Genomic DNA, 16,580 nt, shown 5'->3' on the forward strand with positions numbered 1-16,580 from the left:
TTGAATTGAATTGAATTGAATCTTCATGCACAAATTAAAACTTGAAAAATGTAAAGCAGAAAAAAAAAAGTTTACAAAGTTAGATGGGTCATTGGTGGCACCTGCATTTCTCTTCTTCACTGAAAAATTCAAATCTTACAATATCTCACAATTCATGAAAGTTGTGAAAACATAAATTGATAAGAATGATTTAACTTGTGAGTCATTCATATTATTCTAAATACAGTGTTTCCATCCATCCTTTTTCTGTCACGTTTATCCCAGCTGGGGTTGTGAGGGGTGCTGGTGCCTCTCTCCAGCTGTCTACGAGTGAGAGGCGAGGTCCACCCTGGACAGGTCGCCAATCCGTCACAGGGCAACACAGAGACAAACAGGACAAACAACCATTCACACTCATTGATAAAATACCTGTAAAACACCGTCAGAATGCTTATAATAAGTGTGTCTCAGGCACAGGTGTATTCAGCGACTTTTTAGACCCCTCTAGCGCTCCTATTTCAAAAAAGCTTCTAGCGCCAAATCTAGTGACTTTTTTCTGCTACTGGAGACTTTGGCAACAAGATATAGGAGCACTGAACTCTGCTCTCCAGAGCAAATAGATTGGTAACCCCGCTTCCTGCACTCCTCTCTCTTGTCTCCTGTCATGATTCATGCAGCTATTATTTCATACAAATGAAAAATGGAGAATAGATTAGCAGATCATGGCTTGTCTACAGCAGAAAGAAGGACTATTTTTTTTTCTTTTGCTGTCATCTTTTTGGAAACACAGGAAGGAGCAATTGGTTAAGTGAGCTTAGTTTCATTCATTTTAAGAGAGTACAAAACATAAAGAGGAAAACGACAAGAAGAGGGACAAAACGTAGAACAAATAATGGATTTCTATGATATAAAAATTTCTGTATCTCTATAATGGGTCTGTTTTATGTGTTGTCTTCTCAGTTCAGAGGGCCCCATGCCTTTCTTTGGCTACATTCACACCGCACTGCTGAAGTGACCCAAATCCGATTTTTTTGCCCACATGCGACCTGGATCTGATCTTTTCATGGCTGTCTGAACAACACAGATCTGATTTTTTCCAATGTGACCCAGGCCACTTGGCTATGTGGTCCTGAATCTGATACTTTGAAACTTTTCAATTGCGACCTGTGTCTGAACGGCCAGGTCGTTCGTATTCATCCAACCTGAATGCCATTAATACCCAACAAAGGTCACTATTCTGCTTCTTGCTATGAAAAAGCCGCAGGAAAAAAAAACGCCATAGCGGACGATGATGCGGAGTATAGTATTTTTTTAATCTTGAAAAGATTGAAAGGATTGAGGTTTTAAGGTTTGGAAAGATTGCAAGATGCGCTCCAGCACTACATCCACGTTTACTTCCGTAAACACAAAGCACGCTAGCTTGTGATGTCATTGTGTCCTCTACTGTCACTGACACTTAAGCTTTATAAATGAATTTCAGACAGGAGATCATATACAAGTCGCATATATTTGGGAATGTGAACTGCAATACAAAAAAATCGGATTTCACATAAAAAATTGGAATTGAGCATCAAGGCCTGCAGTCTTTGCCTAGGGCCCCAAATTTCCTAAATCCGCCCCTGCTTTGAATCAAAGTGAGAGGACAAGTTAGTTACATACATACTGTTTGAATTACTGTGTGAGAACTAAAGGAAGGAGCTTTGTTGCCATCTAGTGCGGGATTAAGCGCATAACAGCTATAAATGCCAATGTGATATATATATATATATATATATATATATATATATATATATCTATATATATATATATATATATATATACAGAAGGCACAATAATGTATACTCAAAAATCAGCAGAGATTTGTATTATTATGCTCCATGTAATGAATAAATGCGCTAATTAAGAGGAATAATCCTCACCAGGTGCGTCTGAGGAGCCTTAATCACCTGCAGCTGCGGCCATAACTTCAGCGGGTTCAGGGGCCAGTCTCTTCCAAACGTGTCTGAGAATGGACCGCCGCCCGCTACAAATCGTGTCCTGGTGGCTCGTTTTCTTTTATTCACTTTCCACAATCACAGAAGGTCGGCTGGGTAAGAGCCGCGGCTCAGGAGCGTCACACCCTCGCGCTTTGCTCGGAGCATACGGGGGATTTCAGCCTCAGCTGTCGGCCATGAAGCAGCAGCAGCAAAGTGAGGAGCTCAGTGTTCAGCCTCCATCAGTCGTGGTAAAGTGCCACCCGGATTTTATGGAGGTTGTGGTGCAGTCAGACATGTTTGATAAAGGCATAAAGGTGGACGGTGCACACCTTAAACTGGGTTTAAACTCTCCGAGTGATGCGACTGAGTGCGTAGCGGTCCAGTCAGGAGAGGAGGAGTTCAGCCTTCTGACCCGGTTTACTGACTGCGGGACCAAGCTTTCTGTAAGCTCCCAGCACCACACAATCAACACTTTAATATTAAAAACTGTGGGCTTGTAAGCTTAGAGAAATAAACTAGCCTGCACACCAGTTTACTCATTTGAGCTTGATGCATCCCATCTATTTATACACATTTAGGCTGTTGAGGGATTGATAAAATCATTTGGTCAGTTTTCATCCACAAACCTGTGGAGTTGTCATTTCCCAGTCTACAGAAGAGAAGATCATCTATTCCAACGTTCTGACCTACTCTCCGAGACCTTCGCCTGATGGATTGCTCAGACTGGATGATGCGGCTGTACCAGTTGAATGTCATTTTGACCGGCAAGTCCTGCATATTTAAAATGGTTTCTGAAATTATATTCTGTTCAAAGATTCAGCTTTCATTTGGTGTAATCAATTTGTTTTTTTGTTGTTTCAGGAGGTATTCTGTAGATGGCATCTCCTTGTATCCCATCTGGGTTCCTTTTGTCTCCATAGATTCAGCTGATGACCAGATATATTTCAATATGCAAATTATGAATGGTATTAAATTTATCTTTGAGCGGAAAACAATCCCCATTTTGGGAAACAAACATTTATTTTTTTTCCAGATGATTGGATGTCTGAAAGGGGATCTTACGTATTCTTTGTTGGTGATCCCATTTACTTTGAAGCATCTATCGTCATGGGTCACCACATGCCTCTTCGAGTTTATGTTGACCACTGTGTTGCCACAGCAACCCCTGATACAGAAGCATCTCCACGATATGATTTCATTGAGCATAACGGGTGAGCTGTGGGACAAATCTGTAGTGCTGCTCCAAAAGTTATTTTTGTAACTTGACATGAAACTGATTTAATTCCCTTATAACAGATGTCTTGTTGATGCTTACCTGACAAACTCCAAATCTCACTTCTTGCCAAGAATTGAGGAGCACAAGCTGAGATTCCAGCTAGATGCCTTCAGATTTTACCAGGAACCCAGCAACCAGGTTAATAGATTTTATTTCTATTTTTTTTTAACAAGGTAAGATTCATGCAGGTGAATATGGCCTTGTGATTTTAAAAATGCATTAATAATTTGTCACCTATCGTTGCAAAAAGTATAAACACTCTACTTACTTGGGCATCACCCTGTGTCATTGTTTTGCAACTGTTCTGACCTGCACCCTACATTGAATCTTTGGAGTATTGTCTTCCACATTTTATGCCAGACCATAAGTGTAAATTTGGTGAAGGGCTCTAAAATGGACACCTCAGTAGAACCACAGACTGATCACCTCAATCTCATGTTGCATTGATGTAGTAACTGATGTAAAGGCAACAAAATTAAGGTTGTTTCAGTATAAATAAATTTCTTACCTTCATTTGGGAAGATGAATTTTGGTTTTTCTTGGCTTTAAGCTATTATCGATCGTAATAAAATTGAGCTTCCTATTTTTGGTTGAATTAATTAAATCTTTTTCCAGCAGATGTGCATCTAAATTGGGAGAAAGTTGATGGATTTTACTAATATCTATCAAATTATTTTTAAACATGTTTATTTTCTAAGCAGCTTAAAAGATGTAGTGAGGGATTAATAATCCAGTCTGTTCTGACCTAGAGTATTAGATGGTAGCTGGGAGAGTTGGTGTATTCGATGTGTGCAAAGTTGGCTTATTTGATGTTTTGATGAGAATTTGAATACTTCTATTTTTGTCATACAAGCACTTCTTCTCCACAGATTTACATAACCTGTTCTTTGAAAGCGGTTCCTGTCACTCTGCCTGTCAACTCTCAAAACCGGGCATGCTCTTTGGTTGGAAACCGGTAAACAGACTTTTTTTTTTTTTTTTTTTTTTTTTTTTTCCCTCCTATTCAGGACACTTATTACTGCACATATTGTAGAACTGCATCATATACCCACTTCAGTGTTGTATAAGTGTTTGATATTTTTTACTCAAGTTGTATTTCTAAAAATACAAGAGAAATCTCTTCCAATTACTTCTCTAGGTGGAAGTCAGTGGATGGAACTGACCAGGCATGTAGAAGCTGTGATGTCTCACAGCGTTTTGAGGAACCTCAAACCACAAAACCTCCCAAAACTGCCACCAGCACCAAAGCGAGGCCCATCATTCCTTCAACACAAGATTTATTCCGGAGTAAAGCTGAACATTACACAGCTAATTACTTGAATTTCCAACCAGGAACGTATAAGAGGCAACAGAGAAATTCAGACCACAAAGATTGTGAGTACCCTGCATTGTACTGATATGAATATCCCAACTTGTTGAATCTTACCAGAGGAAATGGGGAAATGTTTTGTTTAAAATCAATTGGTGGATCCAATAAGCATTTTTGACTAAAGCCCTGTTTGATTTCAGACAAATCTGCCCAACTGGGACCTGTGTTTGTGCTGCCATCCAGAAAAGAATCGGGTTCTAAAGAATCAAACTGAAAACACACACACTGAGGCTGGGAGTACCAGACTGGAGAGTGGAATTGTGGATAAAAGGACTTTTTGGACAATGTACAAATGCTAATATTGATCTTGGAATAAAGTATTTGGAACGCGTCTACCAAATAAAATTTATGATAATCCTTTAATTTTTGATGGCAAGAAAATGGATAAATAGAAAATTATTAGGGGAGACCTCAGTCATGTTTCCACCTGAAGTTAAATCTTTGGTTGTTCAGATCATTGCCAAAATGTCAATTTTTTTGTCAGTCATAATGTGGACCTGCTCTGAAAATTTCAGCAAAATCAGTTCATAATGATTTAAGTTTTGAAAACAAACCAAAGTTGATGGTAAAAATGTCCAAATCCTGCACACAGCATGGATATAGATGGAAAGATTTTTTTATATATATTTTTTTGAAAACCAACAGTATTGGTCAAACCAAGGAAAGTGCTTTTTCTAGATTTTATTTCAACTACATCTTCGGTGTCTTGTGTATAAAATTGTAAAAGACACTTGAGCCGCTGTTGCATTAGCTGAGATTATGGCAGGTTTATTGCTCAAAAGGCTTTCTTTGAACTGCCAAGGTGTGGAAGCAAAGAAATCTGAGCTGCATCCAGAAATGAACTGTAAATCAAGCTCCTGTTTACCTTTTTTTGGGGTCAATGGTAAAGGCTGGAATTCCTGCTGTGTTCAATTTGGACAGGCTTTGGCATGCTGGATGTCATCTGACAGAAACGTGCATGATGCTAGTTAAATGGACTACAGCTTTCTGGGGGGGGAAGCAAGTGAAATTTACACATACTTAGCAACAGGTGAAGCTCTGACAAGACTAACACATATGAAGGTGGATATATTTGCACGTCACACTGTATGAAGCAATTTTGTCTTCATTTTCTGTTTGATCTCTGTTTATGTGAAAGACTGGAGTTCCTAATAGAGCCTCGGTGCTGTATAGATGCTAAGCAAAAAGTGATGAAAGCATGCAGACTCCTTTTCTTTTCTTACTGGTACTGGTGCATCATGGATTTAGAAAAGACAGGAAGTTGGCAGGACACTTGGTAAACTCTTGATGCTTTGACCACATTAGATGACGACCACGTCAAAAAGGGAGGAAAAAAAGCTCCACATGACATTTAGTCATTTCTCAATTTTACCAGTTTTAGGTTACCCAGCCTATTTAAAAGTGTGAATGATATCCCTGGTTTTTAGAGCTATTATCTCTCTGCATCATCTTTGAGACTGTTCTGCTGCATCTTTTTCAACAGTCCTTTCTGAGAGTCTGCAGCTTCCACTGAGTCTGCAAACCCTGATTATCTGGGAACCCGGTGTGAAAATTTCTGTAGGTGGCTTATCAGCCAACTAATGCTGGTTCCAGATCTAACCTTAGATACAGAAGAGAATGTCCAACATTTTTATTCTGTAGGGCTCACTTTTACTGCCTTACGTCAGGAAAAGAAATGGCATATATGGCAAAAATGGAAAAGGACTGCTGGTCCTCTTTGCAGGCATTTGACCAGTAACACTGAAGCTGATGCTTCCATGGACCTGGTGTTTAAATATTGTTACCCCGGATCCATATAACCATGGATGTGGAAGAGCGTAAACTTTAAGCATGTTCTTTCTCTTAGTGATAACAAGCAATAAAAATAGAAATACTTCCATTCAAGTTTGTTAAAATATTGGGTTAACTAGTCTTCCATGGTTGGCCAAAGTTTTTTTTTTTTTTTTTTTCCTTAACACTGTTCTGTAGATCAAATTTCTATATATTAATTCAATTGATGTCTTCATTTCAGGTTGAAAATAAAACATACTGCTTAGAAATGGATTGAAATGTTGGGCACATTTTAACTAATTTCTTTTCAACAGGAAGGGAAAATGGTTTACATCAGGTAAGTACTTTTGAACCATGATGCAGCTTAAACCAAGAGCACTAATACAAACTGCATCACTATGAGAACATTCTGCATGAAGACCCCAAATACTGGCAAACGTCAAACATTTTTGCCATCTCTTTATCTGATGGCCTTGTACAAAAAATACACAATATAACACTGACCTGCTAGTTCCTAGTCCTTGGTATAGCTGGTTAAATCTATTTATTTGGCATTGGATTTCATCTTCAGACTCTTTAAACCACAGACAGAGATGTGGACATTAAAAGAATGTGTTTGTATCTGTAATGCAAACAACGCATCTCTCAGACAAGAGCGAAGATTCATCTACAGTAACATGATACTGGCTCTTGTCAATTTAGGAGACATTCAGACATGCTTTTAAGGGCCACTTCCTGCCATTACAACCCACAACCTAATCATGCAGTCACTTTATTGATTATCTTTGCTAAGGCTATGATGTAACACACAACGCTGGCTTCAATCCTTCCAGTAAAGCCACCCGTCACAGCTCTAACTCTTTTTCTTGCTTATTGTTCATACTTCCAAGCAATGCTGCTGTTCCCCTGAGGCTTACACAAATATTCTGTTTATTATCACTCTTTATTTTGGAAAAGGAAATGTCTAAATGTATCAGCTCATCGCGCTGACGCAGCTTGACCCAGGAGTGAATAAGAAGCCTTTCTGCAAATGGACCTTCCTTGTAATCTTGCCAAAGACGACTTTTAAGCTATTTGTTGTTAAATGCGTCAGCTCCTAGGACAGCAGCCCCCTCCCTCCTTCCCTCTTATCTTTTTTTTTTTCCCCTTGTAGGGCGTGTTAAACGCTTTCCGTGGTGCTGAAACAATCCTACACCGCTTCTCCGGGATACTGACTATCTGTTCTTCTGCTTTACATTTGAAGATCATTTGTCGGTTTTTACAAATCAACTGATCGACTTCTTGGAGTGAGCCATTTGTTCAACTGGATTTACAGTTTGCTGCAACAATGAAAGTCTACATCAGCTGGATTTAGAGAGACAAAACTTACACCAGGGCTTGTTGAACTTTTTCCATTTTTCATATTCTGTTTTGCCTTTTAGTTTTTTGTAACCTATGGTGCTAACACTGGAACTACAAGCTGGTCCTGTTTTGTTTTCCTCTGAGCATGCAGTGACTCTGTGATGTCTTTATTTCTGTGTTTCCAACCTGGAATCTTTAAACGCATCATCAGTGTTGTTTTACATTTCTAATTTGATTGTTGTGGCTGGAAGGGGTTTGGTTCTGATCCCAACAGATATGTTTTCCATCAGATGCAGAACAGTGATAGTTTTCAGCGTTTGCCTTCTCACTCCCACACTTGCCTCCTCAATTCAAAGATGTGGAACGGGGTCCTGCAGCTATGATCCGATCTGCTGCAAAAACATCTCCTCCTATATCCCCTGTTGTAAACCACGCGTGGACCACACCTACTACAACATCGCCATGGTGACCCGGAAACTTTCCGGAGTGCTCATTATGCTGCTGCTCTTCGCCCTGGGCTACTTTATCCAGAGGATGCTGTGTTCCAAGTCTAGGCAGCAGAGCCCCCCACACAACGGCCCGCCGCCGGTCACCACATCTCAAGAAATGCTGATGGAGAGCTGTTCGAGGGAAACTTTAGCTGATCCACCTTTGGCTCATGCGTCAGCTGTGAAACTACCCACATATGAGGAATGCAGAGATCTCCCAACCTACGAAGAGACAATCAAGGATGGAAGCAGAGGACGAGCCGGTCCCTCCAATATGAACGACTCGAACATTAATTGAATACAATTAAACTTTGAAACAGCAGCATGGGGTATGACTTTAAATCAGTTTCTATCTGATCCTTTAAGCAACTGTTTAGATTTTAAGTAAAAAGTTGTCAAGGATGTTTGTTTTTCCAAGATGTGACTTTTGTTGAAGCAGGGTAAGAATGACACAAATTTTCTGCTCTTAGAGTTTAAATGTTATAAATCTATAATAGTGAATTGTTAAAGATTCTAATACCAGCCCAAACCAGAATCAACAGTGGTTAAAGAGAAACGTATCATTTGAACATAGGCTTTTAAACAAAATTGGTTAATTAAGGTCGATTTTATTTCTTAATAGAAATTATTCAAGATTATCTAGAATACATTAGATGAAAAAGCCCAACTGACTTTTGAAATGTTCGCTCAACTAAATTTTGTCTAAAAGACACCAGAAAAATAGGTTTCAATTAGAGAGAAACAATCTTAAACTAATAAACATATTTTCTCTAATTTGATGGCAAGATAAAGATTTGCAAGACATGTAGAAAGGTTCATTTTTAGCATTAGCATTATTATTAGACTAGTTTTATACAATCTATCATTCTCAAACAATCTCATCTACAAATATATTTTCTGAAACGATCATACCAGTAACAATACCACCATTTCTTTAGTTTTCCTGTCCTGCACACAAAAAAATAAATCAGCAACCACATACTACAATAATAAACTATAATGGAGCAAAGGGATCCCCAAAAAACTGACCTGCATTGGATTAATGAGACCATCAAGCAATCAGCCAGAATGAAATAAAATGAAAAAAGATTAAACAGATTGCTTTTTTTAAATTGCATCATTAAAAACTAAGTCAGCATCTCACATCCTGACAAATCTCAGCAGAGATGAGCTTTAAGGAGGCATTTAAAAGCAGACAGGAAGGGAAGAGGCTTCTGAAATGTAAAAGGAAAAGTTATTCAATAATTTAGGAGAAAAAGAACGGTCTACTCAGAGCTTACACTTTGTGTTTGGCACATAGGAGCAAATGATTAGCCAACATGAGTGTGTCAGGTTGTAGCTGTTCAAACAGATAGGATATCAGGATCATTAAAAGCAAATGAAATCATTTAAAATTAATCTTGATATGTACAGCCAGTGCAGGAGGGGCTGAAAAATATGAAACATGGCCAAACCTTTGGGAGCCATTTAAAAGTTGAGTAGTGGTTTAGTATCCTCTACAGAGAGAATGAATAACTGATTCCCTTACAAAGTGTGTTGCAGTTTTTAAGTGCTATCAAAGGCTGGATTATTGTAGCACAGAGAAACAATTGGCTGTATTTTAGGTGGCTGCATCACATGGAGAAAGCTGGATTTAACTTGGGTGTTATTTTTTACTTTTAGTTCAACACACTACCTGATGTACAAAGTCAATGAACCAACGTGAAAGTAGGTCTCAGTGGTGCTTAGACAATCAGTCTTTTTTCTTATTGAACTTTGAATAGTTTAAAGACATGCAGACTTTCATGACACCTAAACACAAAATCAGGAGGATAAACTTTTTGCCTTTTATTGGCTTATTTCATTAGTCACACACACAAAAAAATAATAAAAAAAAAAAAATGTCTTCCTAGAAGCATTATACCACACAGTTAACCTACTGTACCCCAGAGTCCAGGGCTTTAGATTTAGTTTTAATGTCTTATGGTTTTCCAGATATGATTTAGGCTGAAGATCATTTTGGGGATCAGGTGTCAAAAACTTTAAGTTAACTTTTAAACTTCAGTCCATACCATTTGAAACACTATTTATTAAAAAAATGATATCTGTTGAACAATTACACATTTGTAAAGGGATTTTAAGAGGATAAACAATGGCAGAATGACATGATAGGCTTGCATTAGTGTGGAGCTGACCATGGTATCGGTTCGCTCAGCTTATTCTGTTTAGATAACATTTCAAACTTTAGGGGAAACATTGTAAACAAAACAAAGTAGATTGCAAACATGACTAAAATGTAATGTATATCCAAAAAAAATTGTACAATGTACTTTTACAGTGTATTTAAACACAGTGAACTGTACTGACATTATTTTCGTGTTACAGTGATTGCTGCAGTTTGCAGTTGGAGCAAATAAGTTAAAAGAGAAACATATCTTATAAATAAAGTTCATTGTTTGCTGTTCGATCGCAGGTAGTGCACGCTATCCTTGATATTGTCTTTGACAGCTCCAGGCTCAGAGGGAAGTTTCACCATCTGGACCAAACGCTTAAAAGCCTCTTCCACTCCGAACCCTGTGGAAGCGGAGCAAGGCTGGACGAACCATTCTCTGCCCACGCACATCTTCCTCATGTTAAACTTGTCCTTCATGTCGGTGACCGTCAGCGCGCCTCTCACGTCCTGCTTGTTGGCGAGGAGCATCAGCGGACATCCCCGCAGGTGATCGTCCCGCAGCGTCTTCTCCAGCTCGCTGCGCGCCTCCTCCATGCGCCGCAAGTCGGAGGCGTCCACCACGAACACGATGGCCGCTGCGTTTTGGTAATAGTCCTTCCAGTGTTCGCGCATCATCCCCTGACCGCCGACGTCCCACATGGTCACGGCGATGTTCTTCCTGTTCTTTCTGGCGTCCAGCATCTCCACGTTAAAGCCGATGGTCGGCACGGTGGAGACGCTCGTTTTGTGTTTCAGCTTGTAGAGGAGGGTGGATTTCCCAGCGTTGTCCAGACCGAGGAGAATGACTTGAACTTGTGGTTGTTTGGACATAAGCTGACCCATTGCGACGTGGATCCACGCAGAAGCTTTAATGGTGTGAGGGCCAGCCCTATAAATCCTGATGTGATGTTTGTATAGTGCGTTGCCCGGAGTTTAATAGATAAGCCATTATCTCCGCACTGACGGCTGATAAGGCACAGGGCAAAGTTTCGACCTATCCTTTATTCCGCAGCGATGTCTCCACCAACCATTAAAGAAAGTCGTTAATGACAATCCCTCTTAATTTAATCAAGAATGCCGCATATTTTCACCTTTACACTGCAAACACATTTTGAAAATGAGTTAAAATTTCTTAAATTAAGTGTATTTACCCTTAATTTGAGGAGGCAAATAAGATGATTTGCCAATGGAAGGAGTATTTTTACACTTAAAATAAGATAATGATAATATGCACTTGAAATAAGACAATGCAATTGTTTTTTTTTTCTTATTATAACCCTTTATAGGGAAAGTTACCATTTTTGATCACTTGCATACCCCTTACAAATGGAGTGCCATTTCTTTCACCCTCTGAGGGTTTTTCATGAAGTTCTTAATGAAGCACTTTTGTTATTTTTCTTAATATATACGGGCATGTTGGCTTTTCTTTTAATTACATTGACATTCATTTATGCCATCAAAATATACACATTTTTTGAACGTTACAAAGTTAATAAGGTCTTGTCTTGGATTCCAATAACACACTACAAAAAAATATCTTTAAATTTGTGAAAATGTCTTAAAATAAATGTATTTACCCTTAATTTGAGAAGGTAAATAAGAAAATCTCACAGCTCAAGGACCATTTTTTTCCTTAAAATCAGACTATTTTATATTATGCTCTTGAAATAGGAGACTGGATTTTTTTCCTTATTTTAAATGTAAATTTTCTTATTCCATTTGCAAAGTATCTCACTTACCTGGTCAGTTCAAGAAAAAATGCACTTATTTTAAGAAAAACTGACTTACTTAGATTTCAGTTTTTGCAGTGTACTCTTTGCTTGAAATTTAGATGATTAAAGTCTTTCATTGAATGCCCTATAAAGGGTTAAATGTAAATTGTCTCCTTCCATTGGCAAAATGTCTCACTTACCTCCTCAATTCCAGAACAAACTTACTTAGATCTACATTTTTTTTTGCAGTGTATGGGACCCTATGAGGGACCCTCATTCTTTGCACAAGGGCCCCTCTGTGGTTACTCATTCAGAATAATACTTTTTAACTTTATCAACAAAATGTTTGTTTTAACTAGTCTGTGATGTATTCAGGTGTGAGTCCTCTAAATATGTTGTTGTTTTCACATTGTGGTCCCAGTACCAAAGTAAACAAATGCTTCTTGGAGTTTGGTGTGTGTTATAACATTTAGGCCTAATCAAAAAAGGTTTTATAAATCTTAAACTTTATAAATGTGTAAGAGTGCAGAGTCAATACTGTCTGGCAGAGTAGTACATACTCCATCAGTTTAACTATAAGTTTCTTATTTCAGATCACAAAACAGATTCCTTATTCCTTTGAAAAAATAAAACAGTTGGTTTGGCACCGGACAGGAATACCTAGACGCCAGCTTCAGCTATGATTGGTGCAAAGCCATATTAAACAGCCCTCTGGAGAAGACTATTAGTTTTTTGTTGTTGTTTTCTTCTTATGAAAACAAATGTGCATTAGCCATATTTACTATGTCAGAAGCTTGTATTGTTAAAACATGACCATAGTTAACTATGATGACAGTAACAAATATAACATATGTTCTGTGTAAATAAAAAACATTGTGAACATCACAGTACAAGAATAAAAATAAACATGCCCTTTCCAGCTAAATCAATAAATAAATAAATAAATAAAGTTGGGCAGTTCAAATACTAGAAATTGAATATGAAAAAATACATTCTTTGTGCAATCCATTGGAGATGGTGAATGTAATCGCAGGTGTAAGGCACACCGCATTTGTCAGCAAAAAAAAAACAACACAATATTATTCATTTCATGAAATACCTGGTCTGACTTCAATAAAAGTGGGTCAACACCAATTACATTAAAACATAAATATAAAAAGATAGCATAGAATAAATACAAAAGAGTTCTAAAGGTTTTCAGTGCTCTCCAAAGAATATCAACAATTTAAAGAGAAGGAAATAAATAAAAATTTTGGTCAGACGTTGGAAGGTTTTACTGACATACTCTTAAGTGTATGCAGCACTTAAACTGACCCAGCTCCTCTTGTTGTTTAAGATTTTAAAAGTAATAATAATTCGGCATATTTTATTTAAATTGTGCATGTAATCCATTGCCTAATCTGTGGATCACTGCACAACAAATAAACACGTGGCAGACATCTATTATTGTCTTCTCTTGTACAACTTAGTTGTCATTCTTCTCCAAAATCCTGTATCATTATAATAAATTGGCAGTTATATTTTAACTGCACTTATCCATGAGCAACCAACTCAACTCCCCATCAAACAGGCCCTGCTGGCCACAGCAGCCCAGGGTTAGGAAACCTGGATGAGAGGCACATCCATAGAAAGGTAACCAGCTCGACTGATCCTTCAGGTAAAATCATCTACATTTCCTTTCCATCAGGTTCTGGTCCATTTTTCCCTCTGTTTCACCCACACACCCCCAGTTGGGTTATCCATCACGTACACCAGCCCCCCTGTGTCACGGCGACTCAAAGGCCAGGAGTGCGGTGAAGATTTTTCTGCTGTCCAAGCAGAGGACTGAGTTGCATTACACGGAGAGGGCATCTTCCTTTGGATGTGGACAGACGGAGTAGAGCATGGATGTGCTTTCAGGCTCATGTCGTCTGCACAAGAACGGTGGAAAATGACCCGTGCTTCAACGGAGGATTTGGACCCGTGTTGTCCCATGGCAACAACTAAAACCAGCCAAAAATAATCCTTATTCTTTCTTATAAGTGGTAGACTACTTTTTCCTCTGTAGTCAATATCCCTCTGTTATTTCCCTTATATATGCCAAGAATACATAGCAAAGTGTTCCGGTAAGACTTTAGAGTGACGCATCGACTCCAATGCGAGGGGCAGGCCGCATTGCAATCAGCTCATGTTCAAGCTATATTGAGTCTGACCACCTGCTGCACGCCATATCTGACCTTGAATCAGAGCTGTCGTCCCCCAGGGGAATTTCCCCCCCTTATACATTTGTTTTAAAAACAAAATGAAGCGCAATGCAAAAGTAAACACAACTCTTGACAGATCTTGATCTTTTTTTAAATGTGTCAACACAACATATTTATTGGGATTTCTTTTGTCATCAAAAACTTTGCCTCTGCAAAATCCTGAAATGGCATCAAGTATCTTCAGTAATCAACTGTCTTTTTAATAATGTCCCCCTACAAGAAAAAAACCAGAAGGTACAGCAAATAATTCAGGAATTAAGTTGTATATACCAAGCTTTGAGCATATTAAATGTCATATTTTATCAACTATTTTATCTTATTATTAAAAAAAAGGATATCATAACTATGAACCCAAGTCTTGGTTATCCACCTTAACTGACACTGCAGCATTGAGAGCATTATTCTTATTATCTGTAATCTGATGTAATGTTTTTGAAAACAATGTTGCGTGCAGGATGTTATTATTTAAAACGGAGGGGGGGGAAATATTTGCTTCCCTAAATATGTGTAAATGTGGTCTTAGATCAATAAAGTCAATCAATAAATCGATCAATCAATGGACGTTATAGCATACATACACATGCTGTATGTTAATAAATCCAGACTCTCACCCTGAAAACCCTCCAGGCCTACAGTGAGACTTGGTGGTGGCAGCATCATACTGTGGATATAATTTAACCCCTCAGAGTAATAGCCAGTCAGAGTTAAAGTGGAGATAATGGGGCTAAATACAGGGTTTTAAAGACTCGTTGAAGTTCACATACTAGATGACAAAAAACTATTTGCTACTATTTAGCAAAGATTTAGTTCTGGGCATTGAAACCTGCAGTTCGAGGGGCCACATGTATCTCGTTAGGTCCTCCACAATGATGCTAAGTTAGAGCAAAAATGATAAAGAAGTAAAAATGTTTCAAAACAAAATAAAAATGTAATTTTGGTGATTGTCATGCAAATGTATGGAATTTGCACCACAAAATTAAAATAACCATACTAATAATTATTTTTGCGTTGTTCCTTTCTTATGTCATTTTCATAAATTTGAAACGTTTTTTTTCTCCTCAACCTATAATATTATACGATATAAGAACGCTATAGTTAAACTCTAATTCACAAATAGTTCATAGATACTGATGTTCACAAAACTCATCAGTTTTTTTTTTTTGCTGTGAAATGGAAACTTATCAACTTTTTAGTAAAGATGAGGGCAAAAATGGCTCCTCTAAATTTGCTGATTTGGATAAAAGAAGGTTAATTTGTTAGGTGTTACTTGCCCCAATCAAAGTCAACACCAGATTACAGTTAAAAAGGTATGGCAAGATTTGAAGATAAAATAGGTAAAATATACATCTGATAATATTTTTTAAAAACAAGTTTTTGGGAATATACCAACTTGTGATATAGAATTAATATTAGATTGTTCAAAAATCCTTTTCAATCAACTGTTTGGCATTTTTTATTGACATATCACCCAATGTTTATTAGTGTTGCCCTCTCGTCCGTTTAAGGAGTTGTGTACTCTCCTTTCAAGGTGCCGCATGCAGCAGGATAAGTTGCCTTACAGACATGACATGGATCAGGAGCTATTTGAGGCCTGTCAAAAGCATGCTGGGTGGAGTCCGATAAGATCACGTGTTTCATGACTTTAGCTCACCAGTGGTGAGTCATGTAGCAGCCACAGTAAACTGACTAATTTACAACAATGTGTTTATTCAGACTCAGCCACACTGTAATAAGAACACATCTGAATTAAATTCCAGAACAGGTCATGAAGAGGAAAACTTGAGAGCTTTATCTGACAGCAACTGCCTGTATTTTCATATTTGGTGAGCTCTTTTGCAAATTATTCAAAACCAAAAAGCTGGGATGGTGCCAAACTGAGCTGCGTTCAAGATATAAAACAAACAAACAAACAAATAAGCTGTAAAAATTTAGAATTCAAGCTTCTGTTATTATAAAAATGCCAAATAATGTGTATATTACGTAAAAAGTATTGTTTTAAAACTCTTAATTTCAAATTTTCAGAGTAAAATGCTTTTTATTGTAAATGTTTGCTGAGGTACAGAAGGACAGAGATTAAACATACAGTATGCTGATCTGAGCAATCTGTCAGAAACATCCAAAAACTCAATAAATAAGGCATCAGGTAAACTGGTAAATAATCATAAAAAAAGAAAAAAGTTCTTAATCTTTGCCCTCGGCTGATAACGTGGTCATAGTACACAGTGGTAATAGTTG

The 16,580-nt window shown here is 37.9% G+C and overlaps 3 protein-coding genes across 3 annotated transcripts; 2 read left to right on the top strand and 1 right to left on the bottom strand.

The window, feature by feature from the left end:
• Positions 1 to 1,987: 1,987 nt before the first annotated feature.
• On the top strand, positions 1,988 to 4,814 carry LOC107083762 (zona pellucida sperm-binding protein 3-like). The gene is made up of 8 exons (XM_015373218.1): positions 1,988 to 2,398; positions 2,604 to 2,719; positions 2,817 to 2,920; positions 2,989 to 3,166; positions 3,252 to 3,369; positions 4,101 to 4,186; positions 4,370 to 4,605; positions 4,741 to 4,814. Exons 1-8 carry the CDS (start codon positions 1,988 to 1,990, stop codon positions 4,812 to 4,814), a joined length of 1,323 nt encoding a protein of 440 aa, XP_015228704.1.
• A 2,430-nt stretch (positions 4,815 to 7,244) lies between these two features.
• LOC107083770 (uncharacterized membrane protein C3orf80 homolog) lies at positions 7,245 to 8,973 on the top strand. The gene has a single exon (XM_015373227.1). The coding sequence runs from the start codon at positions 7,988 to 7,990 to the stop codon at positions 8,495 to 8,497; it is 510 nt and encodes a 169-aa protein (XP_015228713.1). The 5' UTR covers positions 7,245 to 7,987; the 3' UTR covers positions 8,498 to 8,973.
• Positions 8,974 to 9,888: 915 nt separating this feature from the next.
• Positions 9,889 to 11,589, bottom strand: LOC107083766 (ADP-ribosylation factor-like protein 14). The gene has a single exon (XM_015373223.1). The coding sequence runs from the start codon at positions 11,231 to 11,233 to the stop codon at positions 10,628 to 10,630; it is 606 nt and encodes a 201-aa protein (XP_015228709.1). The 5' UTR covers positions 11,234 to 11,589; the 3' UTR covers positions 9,889 to 10,627.
• Positions 11,590 to 16,580: the final 4,991 nt, after the last annotated feature.

This window comes from Cyprinodon variegatus, unplaced genomic scaffold, assembly GCF_000732505.1.
Source record: "Cyprinodon variegatus isolate N-32 unplaced genomic scaffold, C_variegatus-1.0 Scaffold83, whole genome shotgun sequence".
NCBI lineage: Eukaryota > Metazoa > Chordata > Actinopteri > Cyprinodontiformes > Cyprinodontidae > Cyprinodon > Cyprinodon variegatus.

Coding starts and splice junctions, on each gene's coding strand:
- LOC107083762 (XM_015373218.1), top strand. CDS start 1,988: ATGGACCGCCGCCCGCTACAAATCGTGTCCTGGTGGCTCGTTTTCTTT. Junction 2,921..2,988: donor CAATATGCAAATTATGAATG/GTATTAAATTTA, acceptor TTTTTTTTCCAG/ATGATTGGATGTCTGAAAGG. Junction 3,167..3,251: donor GATTTCATTGAGCATAACGG/GTGAGCTGTGGG, acceptor CCCTTATAACAG/ATGTCTTGTTGATGCTTACC.
- LOC107083770 (XM_015373227.1), top strand. CDS start 7,988: ATGTTTTCCATCAGATGCAGAACAGTGATAGTTTTCAGCGTTTGCCTT.
- LOC107083766 (XM_015373223.1), bottom strand. CDS start 11,233: ATGGGTCAGCTTATGTCCAAACAACCACAAGTTCAAGTCATTCTCCTC.